The sequence below is a fragment of the Tyto alba genome, unplaced genomic scaffold (assembly GCF_018691265.1).
Source record: "Tyto alba isolate M040663 unplaced genomic scaffold, T.alba_DEE_v4.0 Super-Scaffold_16, whole genome shotgun sequence".
Lineage (NCBI taxonomy): Eukaryota > Metazoa > Chordata > Aves > Strigiformes > Tytonidae > Tyto > Tyto alba.
Window position 1 is genome coordinate 15,072,554 of NW_024881278.1, and position 15,547 is coordinate 15,088,100.

At 42.6% G+C, this 15,547-nt stretch overlaps 1 protein-coding gene across 1 annotated transcript in view; it reads left to right on the forward strand.

Moving 5' to 3' along the window:
* Positions 1-12,484, forward strand: part of LOC104366432 (calpain-8) — a 29,987-nt gene extending 17,503 nt beyond the window's left edge. The window contains exons 10-21 of the mRNA XM_009973368.3: positions 129-304; positions 2,285-2,296; positions 3,968-4,179; positions 4,767-4,803; positions 5,481-5,546; positions 6,474-6,531; positions 7,121-7,185; positions 8,386-8,454; positions 9,775-9,853; positions 10,769-10,885; positions 11,504-11,562; positions 12,461-12,484. Of these exons, the coding sequence (XP_009971670.3) occupies positions 129-304; positions 2,285-2,296; positions 3,968-4,179; positions 4,767-4,803; positions 5,481-5,546; positions 6,474-6,531; positions 7,121-7,185; positions 8,386-8,454; positions 9,775-9,853; positions 10,769-10,885; positions 11,504-11,562; positions 12,461-12,484 (974 nt within the window). The remainder of the gene's footprint in view (positions 1-128; positions 305-2,284; positions 2,297-3,967; positions 4,180-4,766; positions 4,804-5,480; positions 5,547-6,473; positions 6,532-7,120; positions 7,186-8,385; positions 8,455-9,774; positions 9,854-10,768; positions 10,886-11,503; positions 11,563-12,460) is intronic.
* The last annotated feature ends 3,063 nt before the right edge of the window (positions 12,485-15,547 follow it).

The window sequence follows — 15,547 nt, forward strand, 5'->3', positions numbered from 1 at the left end:
TGGGAAGGATTGGAAATACTCCAGGCAAAAGTCCTTCCAAAGAGATATTCTCTGTAATTCTAGTGACAGCCATCTTGGCTACAATGACATCAAAATCTCCTTTTTTGTCTTGCCATGGGAATTCTTAGCGACATACTGGACCAATCCCCAGTTTAAAATCCAGTTGGACGAACCAGATTATGACCATGAAGGGAGTTTGGATGAGCCATGCTGTACTATACTGGTGGGCTTGATGCAGAAGAACCGCAGGAGACAGAAGAAAATGGGAGAAGCGCTGCTTAGTATTGGTTATTCGCTCTACCAGGTAAAGTTTTTTCCTGCCAAAAAGGCTTTATTCCCTGTTCTGTTATGCTAGAAAAAAAATTAGCAATGTGCTACATCTTGACATTCAGCGCTACACTTCAATGAGAACTGGATTTGGCAAGATGATTCAAATCCTTCTCTCATTTCTTCCTGACCCACATAATATGGGAAGATTCAGATAAATTTAGGCTCAGTTTTTGTCCCACTTTAACAGGAGAGCAGTGTAAAGCTAGAGGCAATAATTTAACAAGAGTCTCATTGAGAGCCTTCTCTTACAAAATCTGAATGGGGGCAGGCTCAGGGTGCCTGGCAATTCCAGATAAGTGTTTCTGATTACAGCCTATCGTTAGTGCTCAGTAGTCACTTTCTTTTTTTCATTATTTTTCCCTTGCATTTGAAAATTGTTTTGATTCATTGTCTGCCATGCTATTGTTATGGTTCAGTAATTTTTTTTTTCCTTATTCTCCCAGTGTTGCTGGGTTGCAAATGTAATGCAGGGAAAAAACCTACAGTGTCACCTCTAATTTCTGTGATGTGAGGGGAAAGAAGCAAATATAAAAATTTCCAACCGGTATTATCATTCCCAATTTAATATCTGGAGAAAAGCAACTAAATGTTATATAGATTCCACTGGATGAAGATTGTTAAGCAGCACAGCTGGGAATGGCTGACTTTTGCTAATATATCTTGTGCAGGATGGTTCAAAACCAGGATAAGTTTTCCCTAGTGCTGAAGTGTCTGCATACACAAATCGTTCTCACCAAGCAAATTTCTGAGTTGCCATCTGCATGGTACCAAGCACCCTGGTCTATTGGCATCCTGAATCTGCACGTTAAGGATGATTGTTTGCTCATATCACTGAGTACAACCTTGGAGAAGTTAGCAGAGCTTTTGCACTTTACATCTATTTCATCCCATCTGTCTCCTCTGTGATCTTTTCCATAGTAGGGTGGACTTGGTTACTCTTAACGAGATGAAGATTTTCTTTTGAAAGACATGACTGCTAAGTCATCTTCAGTAGATATCAAGCTATGATCCAAATTACTTGAGTCAGGCACTGTTGTAGATTTACATCATTTCAGCTGATGCTGTGGCTGAGAAGGTCCAGTTAGGACAGCATGGATGGTGACCTAAAGCAGATCTCTGTATAGGAGAAAGTGAAAAGATGTATACTTAAGTCTACCTGCCCTGCAGAGCTTTTGTAAGTCATGTAGCTCAAACTGTCTCCCGACAATAAGTGTGTCCATCACCAAACTTCTGGCCTTCTAGTATGCTGGTTATAAGGAATAAGACTTGAGATCTCGAGGGACCATCTCAGGCCCCAGAATTATTATATGCACAATATTTTCAAAAGCTCTTTTGAGACTTGGGAGAACACTCTCTTTGGCTTTCACTGGAATCTGTGCTCTCAAGACAACTAATTGCTTTTGGAAAAGCTACCTTATGTTTGCAGGTGCAAATTAACATAGCAATTTAGTTAATTTAGGGGTCAAATCTTGTAATTTGTTACTTGGTATAATTGCCTTACAAAAACCTCATCATCCTCAGGCTGATTGCTAGTGATGGTAACCTTACATTTTCATCATATTCTAGTAATATTAGACTAGTAGATTCTAGGTCTGCTGTAATAAATGCTCAGTTTGGTTTTGGTTAGCAAAGTGGGACTAGTTGATTTTCCCAACTGAACATTTAAAGGCTTACCCAAATATTTCCAAGCAATAGTGTAATTCACAACACCATATCAGGAGAAAAGTAATTAAATGTTGTATAGATTCTTCTGGATGAAGATCCTGTTCTTCCTTTGGAACAGCTCTAGCGCAAGCTAGAACTTCATGTATAACTGGTACTACAATATATGGTTGTAAATGAAAATGAAAAAAAAGTGTCTGAAGGAGGCTTTATCTGATTTTTTTTTTTTTCCCTAGTGATAGATGTGGGTATGTAGCAGCCCTTCAACATCAGCTCTTTCTCTTTCTTTCAGCTTCCACAGGAGGTATGTAATCTCTGCTGAAGACTTCTAGCTTCCAGATGGGCTACCAGGAAGACTTCTTCCTTACTAATGACAGCTCATCTGGAGAACTTTGTTCTTGGATCACTGAACCAACATCTCAAATTCTGAATAGCCACTTCCAAGTGACTGGGACCAAAGCTTTATGGCAGACATTTGAGTCCCAGTGTTGACTTCATTTATACTTGTCGAAATTTGGCTTCCACTAAGTTTGTATAACAGTGGTCAGAATTTGTCTGTTTAGTACAGGTGAAGGCAGAACTGGGTCTCTGCACTTTAAAATCGAGAAAATGTAGCTACAGTTGTTTAGAAGAAATGCCAAACTCTGTGGATCCATTCCTTTTATTGTTCTGAGCTGGGACTCCTGGTAATGAACAAACCCCACTCAACCTTCCCTAATCCTCCCAGATGTCAATACTGAGGTAAAGAGACTTTTAATTCCTAAGAAATAGACCCCAGGGGTGTCTGGCAGTAGGAACAGCCTATACTCATTACTGAGGTCCAGCAGTCTCCACTGCCAATTTTTCCTCAGCTTTTCAGCCCTTTTCTTCTCTCTCAGTAAATGAATGTGTGGTCATGTAGCAATTAACTGTGTTCTTTTAACAGCTTTGCAGATGCCAAGGGAAAATGAACTTTATATATTGAAAAAGATATGGATCTGGCTTCTTAATGTTTGCAGTCCCACATACCTTAAGATTGAGTGAGGATAAAGGATGGGGCTGTTGAATAATTCAGAACAAAAGAGAAAAAAACCCCCATATTTTTCTACAGTTTACAACAGAAAAACTGAATTATTAGAAAATGTTTGGTAACATCTTTGTATGCTCTGATTTTAGACAGCCAGAAACCTTATCCTTATGCAATATTCTCCACCCTGTGTCAACCACACTTTCTGTGGGTCATCAAATCACACTTTTTGAAAGACATCCCTGTGGAGCAAAAGTCATGAATAGGAGGTTTATGGCAGAGATGTAATTGTTACGCTACTGTTTTTTTCTTACTTCAGTGTTTTGTTTTATGAGGTATTTAGTGTTTCATTTGCTTAAGAGTATATTAGTATTAAGGAAAAGTTATGTACTATTGTCCACGTAATCCAAAGAATCATCCTTAGTAATACTAACAGAAGTTGGGTAAATCATCTAATGTGGCCCCAAAAGTATCACCCTTGTGGCTAATACTTTGTCCTGTTTATTATTATTTTCTGTCTGTTTAAAGAAATCAGAGAGTACAATTCCTATGCAATTAGGAGATCTATTCCATACCATAATTTGTTCAAAAATATTCTGAAATTTAAATTTTTCCACAAGCAGCCTGTGAAAGCAAAAAATGCTCAATACATGGACAACTTAAGTACAGCAGGCACTAGTTTGACCAGATATGAGCTCATATTATGATATTTTTATTTATTTTATATCATAGATTGTAGAGAGGCATGTGAAAGGATAATCTTTATAGAGGAAGATCCCTGCCCCTTCTAATTATCTGCCTGACTGTTTCCCATAGTAGAACCCTGGTGGTTATCTTTTATGACATCACTTGCGGATTTATTATTTTATGCTAGGAAAAACTTGAGGTGGCTTTAAAACACTGAAATTGAAATAGGGTGGCTGGTTTACCACTGTCAAATGGTTTCTAACAAAAGCACATTTCCCACAGCTGGAAAATAACACCAATGTTCATGTGAACCGTTCTTTCTTTGCACGGAACCAACCAGCAGCCCGGTCTGATCCTTATGTCAACCTGCGTGAAGTTTCCAGCCGCTTTAAGTTGCCCCGGGGAGAGTACCTCATTGTGCCATCCACTTTTGAGCCTTACAAAAATGGAGAGTTCTGCCTGAGAGTTTTTTCTGAGAAAAAGGCTAAAATGCAGTGCGTACCTTCTCTGTAAAGCCTCCAATTCTGCTGGTGAGACACATAAAGGAAAAGGTCAGGTGTTGCACCCACGTCCTGGGCTCTATCTTCTCCCTTAACCAGCAAAATAGGCCCATTTCTAGTACCTATTTTCTTACATAGTCTACCATATGTGACACACACATCCATGGTAGAGTCATGGTTCTTCAGATGGCCTCCACCAAGCACTCAAGTGCTAACTAAATCCCTCAAATTACCACAATTAAAGAGTTTAGGATTGGGATTATGACCATAAGAAGATGGTTTTAAAAAGAGTTGTATCAGTAGCAGCCACTGAATGAACAAACGGGAGTCTGGATGTAAGACAAGAACAAGGCTGGATTTCCCAAGGAAAATATCATCAAAGAGGTGGGACAGACAGAGGTGGGATGGGGAGCATGGGAAGCAGGAAACCTGGGGGCTTGTTCTGTGCATTCGCTAACACCTTATATTAAACTAGCTTGTTTTGCTAATTATTTTAAAGGTAAATGGTAAACTCATAATTTCTTGTTTTGCTTTGTTTTGGTTTTTGTTTGTTTGTTTGTTTGTTTGTTTGTTTTTCTTAGGATGATTGGTGATGTGGTATCTGCAAACCCATATGAGGTAAATATCTTAACTGGCAGATAGGTTTGGAGTTTTTTCCTAGCAAACTTTTCCTTCATAATGTGGGGGGCAAAACAGGGAGAAGATTTTTCTTACTCCACTGATCTGGGATCATGGTATGTGTTTGTGCTCAGGAGAAATATTTTTTGCTTGTGGGAATTCCTTACATATCTCCATGTCTTAGTTTCACATGCATTTGCATGTACCTGGGCCCATGTGGCACAGAAGCTGCATCCCTGTAGACTGGGCTGGAACACATTAAATTGTCCTTCTGTCTAGCACAGATAGGAGAAGGTGGGAAGGGCACAGAATGATCCTTTCCATAGAAACAAATAATCTTTCTGAAACCTGAGAGAAATTGCAGAAGCAGACTTCCAAGGAACTGCTGGATTGCTATGACCAGGTGCAGCAACATTTTCACTGTGGCTAATTTATAAAAACTATCTTGGTAGCAGAAGAAAACTTCTTCATCAGTTTTAAAAAAGTATTTACTCCCAAATGAATCCAGCCCCTGGCTGGTCATGATATAAGTAGTGCCTCTGTCTTGCCATTGCTGCAGAGCAAGCGCTCATTCTTCATTGCCGTAAATAGTACCTTGTAAAGCTGCTTTACAATATCCACAGCTCGCTTCCTAGAACCACCTTGTAAACCACATTCTTGGTCGTCTCTTTCCTCAGCCTCATGTCGATAACAAAGATATAGATGATGAGTTCAAGACTCTGTTTCAAAAGCTCTCTGGAGCGGTAAGTGGATTAAAGGGAAAGAAAAAGACTGGGACCTCTCTGTTATGATTATGCAAATATTTTACTTGCCAATTCCTTTTATTGTCTGGTCTTCAAAAACCAATCAGTTCTCCCCTTTTATTAACTCACAGCTTCAGTTCAATTTATTTTACAATAGAGCAGTCTTACTGCATTGTTCCTCTTATTGGTGCAAAATGTGATTTATTCCCTCAGTAATGCAGGTCATGGAATAACTTTGAAAATAAGGGTGATGGGAGAGAGGACTGTGAAAATATTATCCCACAGTGAAATAAATTACCTGTGGAGTTAGTGTGTAATTCTGACAATTGTCTAGTTGGTCAATTCCTTCCTTTTTACTCAGAAGCCCCAGGAATCAGAAAACTGTTGGCTGAACTTTCTCTCTATTTATTGTATTTAACAAACCTCAGTATCTACAAAGCCCTGCTGTGCTAGCCTGTGGCTGTTGTGTCAGATTTTCTCTTAATGAATGGGTGGCCACTGGCATCAGAGAGGGAAAACATTTTGTTAGGAAGACCTTTTTGAGTTTCGAGAGGGCAATTTTAGTATTGTTTGGTTGTAGTTTCCATAAACCCGGAAAACCTCAAATGCTCTGTCGAACCTCTTCAGCTGAGAAATAAGGCATTCACCCAATTTAGTCAAACTTGCTAAAAAGTTAAAATTTACTGTGTCATGTCACCATGGCACCTAATAAACCACTTATTTCCCATTTGAAAGGCTAGGGAATATTAATGGATCTCCTCCATGTGACAGCTGATGGGAAATGTAAAGTGTTGGAAAAAAAGTAAAGGTTTACATGTCTTTGATGTGGAAGGAAAATAGTCTCTGAGTGTCTGACAGCAAATGACTGTATCTTGTTTCTAATAATTTTTGTGTTAACAGCTAAAGTATGTTTTGTTTTCTGTCCAGGACTGTGAAGTGACTGCAACTGGACTTCAAACCATCCTAAACCGGGTTTTGGCAAAGAGTAAGTAACGTTATGTAGTTCCCATTGAATGGAGCTGAGGGGCATTGAATGGAGCTGAAATGGTGAGACATAAAGTTGATCTTTGCTCAGAGTGAACGTCTGTGCCCGGGTCCATCAGCACACAGATGGGATCTATGCTATCAAAACCCAGCTCTACCAGTTAAGGGTGATGAAAAACTGAGTTTTTGTCTGCCCTCAGCCGAGTTTCTCCTGGCTTGTTGAACCTCTAATATGGGGGGAAAAAATACCAGCCGGTGCTCCTCTTCCAAGTGCTGCCAGCTCATGTCCCGCAAGGGCAATGACTTCCCTGTACTTTCTTAGGAGGACCACCATGGGAAGATACTATTATGCTGCTGCATAACTTCTGTGGATAGACAGAAGCTTACCACCCCCAAAACCAATAGGATCCCCTGCCCTTGTGCCAAAAATACCTGTTAATCATCTGAAAGGAGATAGTGGAAGAAAGGCCAGAGCATTTACTTTGTTAACAAGATTTTAACAACTTGTGTTTACAGCTCTAAGGTTGTCTGCAGAAAAATATTTGTCTAAAAGTATTTCTGACTTGGATTTTTACTTTCTTTCTGTGCAGGAAAGGATATTAAAAGTGATGGATTCAACATTAACACTTGCAGGGAGATGATCAGCCTTTTAGATGTATCCTTTGAATGTTATTTCATCACCTTTAAAGTTTCTAGATGTCCTCTGCAAAACTTCCTGACAAGATGGGCTTAGTCTGTACTTCTGTTGTCCAGGCACATGGCTGGAGGCATTAAATTTAGCCAAGCAGCTCTATCAGTTCAGGGTGGCAGAAACCTGAACCATTTAATCATCAGCTGCTTCATTCACCCGCTCTGCATCCCTTATTGCTTAAACTTTTTCCTAAAAATAGCAGGGAGAAGAAGCAGGGACCTTCTGCCTGGATGCACCTCTGCAGTTTTGGGTGCATACACAGCGTACGTGGCAGGAGACAGGTTTTAAGCACAACCTCAGCTGCCATCTCTAAGTCAGGTACTGCTTATAGAGAGCAAGCAGCAGAGACAGGCTGGAGAGCCTGTTCAGAGGGGGAAGGCTACAAGTACATGCTGTGCCCCCCTCCCTTCTGCATAGCCTGTGGGACACATGGCACAGCCAAGGGAAAGGAGAGGTCAGCACATCTGCCCAGTACTCCTTTGGTGTGCTGGGAAGGTAACCAGTGCATTGGGAGGGTCAAGAGCCGTGCTGCCAGGATTATACTAATGTTGGTCTCATGACATGGTCATGTTGAGGTCAGCAGGGGTTAACTGTGGATCTTGTGGATCACTGGCTCTTAGGAGAAGTGATGGCTTTGCCCTGCAGTTCACAGGCTCCCAAATCCAACAGGGCAACTCAATAAGTACAGCATCATGGGGGTCAGCTCCCTGTTTCTGCATAACTTTCCGTCGGAATGGATGTTCAAGGCGCTGAAGGACATGGGGAAAGACTGTGTAGCCTACTGTTGACTTTCTCTGTTCACTTGCAGTTCCTGCCTCTGGTTTCTAACACTTGTCTGCTGTGAAGCCAGTCCTTTTATTCCCTAACGACTCTAATCTGCAGTTAACTGTACAAAATGCGAGTGGATCTAATCATGCTTATATATTTAGCAATCCCATATATCATTCCTTGAGAGTGCACATAGCCTAGAAATTCTTGGCAGGCCTTTAGCTAAGAAAATGTAAAGCTGTGGGCATGTCTGTGTGAGATGGAGATGCATTACAAAGCAGAACTAATATGGCATTAAGATGACACTGTGATGGGTGATTTGTTTTTATCAGAACTGATTGGTCTCCAGTTTTGCTAAGGAATCCTGAGCTTTGAACCATGCCTTAACATCCCCAGACCAATGGTACTGGCACCTTGGGACTTGTAGAATTCAAGACACTTTGGATGAAGATTCAAAAGTATTTGGTAACATAATATTTCTGACTGTCTCCCCTTCTCTCTCATCTCTGAAGTATAGATCCAGAACTGAGATGGGTTAAGCCAACACAGGCAGATATACTTGGAAGCCTTCCTTCTTGTGGCTGGAAGTTGTTCCAGGGCTCAAAACCACCTCTGATTTAAAAGGGCACAAGCAGATCCTCTTTCACCTTGGCCCCACCACTTTCCATAATTTGCAATACCTTATGGAAAGCCAGATTAACCCTCTTTCACTGTTGGCAGAGACAGCTCTCTCTGCTGCCTGCTGTATTAAAACTCATATGAGCATATCTCTGCTGTTGCAGTATGTTACTTTGCCAGCTGAGCACCAGCAAGCACAAGAAATGCATATTTTTAGAACCTACAAAAACCTGTCTTTATATTTTTTAAATCTTGTAGAAATGCTGAATTATTTTCTGGCAGAGGTTTTAATATCCCAAGAAGTTCACCCGGAATCAAGCAGTCTAAAGGAAGGTCAAATGCAGACCTGTTTTGTTTGACAACATCCCTTTCAGGCAAGCCTGCTGCTCTCTGATTTGATGCTGGTCAGCCCCGAGCATCTGTCCTGGAGGTTCATGAAGAGGTGTTGGGTTTGTGAAGCACCTGCTCTGTCCTAGGGCTGGTGTCAGCAGAGCAAGTCCTGAGAGTCAATTCCAGTCCAAGTTGTAGGTCTGGGTGGCATCTAATTCTGCATAATAAACCTGCTGGCAGCAGGAAGCATCTGTCATCATGTCTGAAATATTAAGCAAAATGGACTTTGCCTGTTGCAGTGTTTGCCAAATGATAGGATATTTTCCTCAATGGCCTGTCTGACACCATGTAACATGAAGGCAGGCAGGCTGCCAGCCCATGGGAACGTGTTTCCCAGTCTGCCTTGCTTGCCAGTAGCTACTTGAAACATTTCCCTTGCTCATTAACATTTCTAAGAGTAAGAGCTTGGGCTGGTAGGGGCAGCCCCTGTCCCAGCCATCAGAAACCCGGGGCTGTACCCGCACAGCAAAGTGATGGTGTGGACGCAGCAGAGGCTGGCACGGTTGTCCTGGCATTAATCTAGCTACACGAGCAGGGAGGACGGCAGGGCATGGGCTGCAGAGTAGATTAGCAAACGAAGGTTAAACCGCAGAAGAGCCCTGATTCTTCCGTTCTGGCTGCTTACCCCTGGTGAGACTCGTGTTACCGTGTCTTTGCTACTGATGTTACCCAGCTGTGAAAGCCAAAGCCTGACCGCCTGTGCTCGCACCACCGCATTGCTGCGCGGGGACACACTGAAAAACTGTCTCTGCATTCCCTCATTCCCCTCTGCTGCAGGCAATCTATAAGAAAGTGGATAGTGACTACTCCGGTACCATCGACTCCCATGAGATGCGAAATGCCCTCAGAGAGGCAGGTGAGTACACTGCTCAGGGACACCGTCGAATCACCAAACATCGGAATAACAGTGGAACCTTTTAATGGCTTTGCTTCCCTCCCGTCTCCTAGATCACAGCATTGCCAGTGCCATTCTCCCTTCCTGACGGTCACATACCGCTCCGTCCTTTTGCTGTTATATACATCAAAACCCATCCTCTGTTCTGCATTATGAACCACTGATATTTTTGTTCATGCTGTGACCATTGCTTATCCATCTGATTATTACTTGCTCTATTTTTGGCCTCATTATTTCCCAATCTAATTGTCCTCTTTCAGAGTTATGTCCAAATCCTCTTTTTCCTTCATTTCCTCCCACCACCTTTCTCTACACTAGAGAAGGTGCAAGCCTGATCAAGGCATGCCCCAATGATATACCCTCTGATGTGTACTATTCACTTTTGGAGCAGTGCTTGCCAGCTCAGGGGCTCCTAGAGAAGAGCTGGGTTTTTTTGATCTGTCTTGTGCTTGGTGGAGTTTATGTGAATGATCCAGAGACAGAAATAGCACTAATATGGGCCTGAATAGAGCCCAATGTGTTATGTGAGCAATTGGCTCTACTGTAATCACTGCTATTCAGCTGCAGCGCCAAGACTTGCTAATTAGGGGTTTATCTGGGGAACATAGGACTGGTTATGCTGTGAAACAATGTGAAATATGCAGCCTGATGAAATGCTGTGGGAGAACTTTATGCCTCTCTTCACCCAGCACAATGGGCTTTGGAAAGGACCCACCCCAAAGGTGGGTGATGGAATTCAACAGACCCCCTGGACAGAATAGTCCTCAGTCTTTTACCCAAGCCTGCCTGTAGGTGAAGCAGTCCATGGGTAAGTCACATCCGAGACAGCACATTAACCTGCTGCGTTGGTGGTTTGTGTGCTTCCCATGCCCTCAGGTTTCACGCTCAGCGATCAGGTGCAACACAGCATTGTCATCCGCTACGCCGGCAGCAAGCTGACGATTGATTTCGATGGCTTTGTGGCCTGTATGATCCACTTAGAGACCCTGTTCAGTAAGTGCCTCTGTTCAGTAGACAAAGAGAATTCCTGAAAACTTTGGGGTTTCATTAAGCGTTTGGTGTCCTTTGACTGTGAATGTAGAAAATTGTATGGAAGTGTGAGGGTACCAGCAAAATTGTGTCTGATGGAGAAAGCAGCAGAGAACTAGCAACACCATTCTGTCTGAATGACCACGGAGGGTGGGGGACATGTTTTCATAACCTACCATGTTCTTGTGTTACAGTCATCTGCACTTTACGGTCAGTGCTCTGGCCCCCAGGTTGTCCCAGATCCTATAAATGGTACCATTTATCATTTACAGCCCTTACTCAGACCTGATTTACAGGTTTGTCCCTGGATCATACCAGGTGCTACTGCACCAGGTTTTATAGTTGTCCTGCTGCCAACTCTCAGTTTGCTGCTGTAGATTTGACTATTCCACCCCATGAAGTGGCTTAGAAATTACTTGTAAGAGGAAAGAAGAACAGCTGTAATATTATCTTACAGAACCAGTCTAGATTTCCAGTAGATCATGGCAAAAAGCCAGACCTCTATATTTTGTGAGACACTGATTCCCTACACGCCAAACTCTGTGGTTTATATCAATTTTTTCCCCCTCTTCTACTTGTCAGAAGTGTTCCATCTCCTGGACAAAGACAAGAGTGGAGTCATCCAGCTCTCTCTGGCTGAGGTGAGGCTTGTCAGATTGAAATATTGTCTAGTTAAGCTACAGCAATGGACAGCACTGAAATACATTTATTTAAAATCAGTATTATAAGCGATAAACTCAATAGTGTGTCAAAGGGAAAGTTTGTTTGTGTGAAAAGGTTCTTCAGTTCAGAAGGCATGTCTGAATTAATAGAATGAACATTTACCTTATATGAGCAAAAAAATAAAGATATATTCAAAACCCCTAAGGTTGCTTGAGAAGATGCTTACACAACATGTTTCACTATCTACTTTTAGAGGGCAGTGGTCAATTCATTAGAAAATACACAGCAGGAAACTGTTCTTGTCTGGCAGAGAATGTGCTGATCAACCTGCCAAAATTAGAAGAGACCTTTTAAGATGCCATGTCTTTTTTTCCCCACATTGTTTTTAATGCAAATTTCCCCTGTTGAAGCTGTAATAAAAGCAATCAGCTTGAGTATTCTCTTTGCAGAATACAAAAATATCTCAGGAAACAGCTGGAAGGGGCCCCAAGAGGTCTATCAGATTAGTCCACTCATCTGAAGGTTGACTTGAAGGGAGGAGGATGGCTAGAAAGCCCTGTGACCCTCAGCCACATTTAGTTAAATCTAGCTGAAATTGTACATTGCACACTCCAACCCTAGACTTTTTCAAAGATCATGCAGCTTGCCCTAGAGAACCGCTGTCCCCTTGTAACAGACCCCACTTGCAATGTCTGAGGCTGATCCTGGCAATAAATTTCCCCAAAGTTCTGGAGGAATTGTATTCTGCATGTACAACAGATTAAAACACAGCTCCAGCCTTTTGCAGCTTGTTCTCCCAGAGCTGTAGCAGAGTGCCCCGGTGGCATCCTGTGGCCCTTCCAGATGGTCTGACTCCTTGTTCTGTTTTTTCTTCAGTGGCTGTGCTGCACACTGGTTTGAACCACGGTCGATGAATTCAGCAGAGACCTCTGCGGCTCTTCTGAACACGGAACCACTCATTCAGCTTCCCCTTGTTATGAAAAGCAGAGAGAGAAACTTGGTTTTATTACTGACGAGCTATTTTAAGACCACTAAAAATGAAGTGATCTCTTGTCAGTTATAAAATAAATGCACTCTTGAATAAAAAAAGATAAACAAACAAATAAAGCAGACAAGCCCAAACCCAACCTCCTTTACTTTTCATGCCCAAAGAGTATTTCTCTGTGTCGTGCTGAAATGTCACAAATTTTGACTTACTACAGATGGACCCAGGTGGCTTTGGTCTGACTTCTGACTGTGCATGAAAATTCAGCAGTGTTCAAAATCCTGGAAGGAATCTCCATTGCCTGCAATGTCCAGCATATGTTTCACAGAGAGAAATCCATGCTCAAAGCATGGGCAAAATTTGTATTTTTGGTAGCTCTGGCTACCTCCCTTCCCAGCCAATTGTCCTCTTTGGCTGTGCCAAGCACCCTCAGAAGCTGGGGGTGAGGATCTTGGAGGCAGACGTTGAGCTGCTGAGGGCACAGGGGAATCGGGCATGGACACAGTCCCGAGGATGAACAGGGCATCAGGCAAATGTGACAGCACTCCTCTATGAGTCTTGGATCAGTCCTCCAGGAAGAGGAGGGAGGATGGAAGGATATAGGCAAGTTGCTGCAGTTATTTTAGCTGAGATGTATGAATGCTTGTCCATATGTGTATGTCAGTGCCCAAAGATGGGGTTTGGAGTTTTAGGAGGTGAGTGACTGGAGCTCAGAAGCTCATGAGGGCAAGAGTGAGGGGAAGAACATAACGTGAGAATATAGAAGGTCTAGGACCTTGAGTGTGAGGAACGTGCTAATGTGGATTGTGATTTAAAGAAGAAACTGAAGCTAATAGTCACTGGCTAACAGTGCTATACTTTCCTAAGGTCTTGTAAAACTTTTGTCCTTTAAAAAATCCCTCTGCATTTAATTTCACAGTATTACGAAGAGTATTAACATAGCAATGCAGGCAACAAAATCTAGCAATCTTTTTTAGCAGTGGGAAAGTATTTCTGTAACTCTCAGTAATGATCTGATGAGATGACGTCTTTGACATTTCTCCCCAGGAACAGGAGGAGTGCGGGCAGAGATCTGCCCCCCCAAGGCAGATGTGGGGCCAAGGCGCTGTCATCCCCCTCTCTCTTCAGTGCCGTGTTTGAGAGGGGCCTTTATCCATGCCTGCTTGTTTCTAAGCTCTTTCTTTAAGCAGGAAGAAAGCTGTTGTTCAGCTCCTGTCTCTGAAAACAGAATGCCTCGTGACAAACCCCAAGCCTCTGCTTGATTTCTCCCAGCATTTCTTCTTGGTGCTGGCTACAACTGTCTGACTAAACGGGATGTATGACCTGTTTCAGTGCATGGCTCTGCCTTTCTAATAGATGGTATTTGCTGCTCTCATTTAGAGGTCCTCTCCCAGTAAAAGAGAAATAAATATTTAGTTAAGGTTGCAGAATAAAAACAACCCGCAAGGGAACCATAGGTTTTCCCCTGCTGTCCCTGTGCATGTACCACTGGCCAGAACATGCATACAGCTATCTTAGGTTGACACAAGTTTCTCATGGTAGATATTTGCCTGCTCACCAACAATAGACATCTACATACCTCCACCTGCCTGAAAAACAGAGCTGCCTGAGGCAAGCTGAAGTTCCCAAAACCTTGGGAATTTTCTAGTGAATGCTCTGCCTGTTCAATAAGATGAATGTGTCCTTCCCTGCCCTATATCTTGAGTATGCAACATGTCTCCTTACTAACCATGCAGCAGGGTGAGGTAACTGCTTACAGCTTCCGATTTGCTTTCTGCTCACATGCTCTATTCATGAGTTCATTACAATTATCATCACAGAGAGGCCTCTCTCCACAGGACTGGGAAAACTCAAATATATGCAGAAATCCATTGCATGCTCCCAGTTCTTCTCCCTGTACATCAAGTAAGATGCCCTCATCACTATAATTTTCATAGTTATCTCAGTGACTCTCACCCTTCTGTACAGGATGGGCAGACTGCTGCCCTCCATCTTTCTTTATCCTTGGGAAGCAGGCAGCTCCAGAGGGGCCACCTCCTCTTTCATTTGTTCTTCAAGCACAGCTCTTGGCTATCAGGTCTCATAGAACAACTGCTCAAAAATAAGCCTTTTCATGGGATTTCATGCACTTCTCCTTTTTACTTAATGTATCTGCAAAAAGATGATTAATGTCCACCTTATTTTCCTTCCCTCTGCTGCAAGCTGAACAAATGTCTGTGCTCATCAGTTCTCCCAGTTAGTTCTGATGGGGCTAAAATGCCTTTTCACTGAAACGCCCGCAGCAGCAACAGTGAAAGCCGTGGGGCAAGGTGGGCTGATCCAGGGCTTGGGCATCTGGTCTCCCTGCACTCTTATACCCTGCATGTTGGCCGTGCTTCATTTTTGGTGCTGTGAAGCACTGCAGCTCCTGTTAGATTTTAGAGCTCAGTCACAGGGAATTATAAAGCAGGCAAGTCATAAAGGTTCACGAATTTGTGATATGTTCCCTGTCACTATGAAAACCGTGCTGTGTGGCATTCTCAGCACTTTATAAATAAGGTGGGGCAGAAGAGACACACACACCCCACCAGAAACTCTTCAATGGCTCTTCAGATCTTTCCTTTTTCTCTCCACGTTCCCATAGAAAAGTTTTCATTTGCACTGCAGCCTCATGAACTGAAAACTTGAACTCTGTACATTGGTCCTGTAAAATGTGATTCACATTAGACCATGTTCAGAGTTCCAAACTCCTTGTGCACTAATTGTCTAGTGGCTGACTATAGAGGAACCTCCTGTGGATATAAATCCTACCACATCAGTGCCTGACACCAGCTTTGCACCACAGTATATGCCTGCATGAGGTGCAAGACAATCACAGGGGTTTGGGATTCTGCCTACAAGCTAGGAAGATAAAAAGAAATAACCTCATACATGCAATTATCTGTCACCTGCTCATCCTCTCAGAATGGGACACTTACAGATGGATCTCTCCTTTCCAT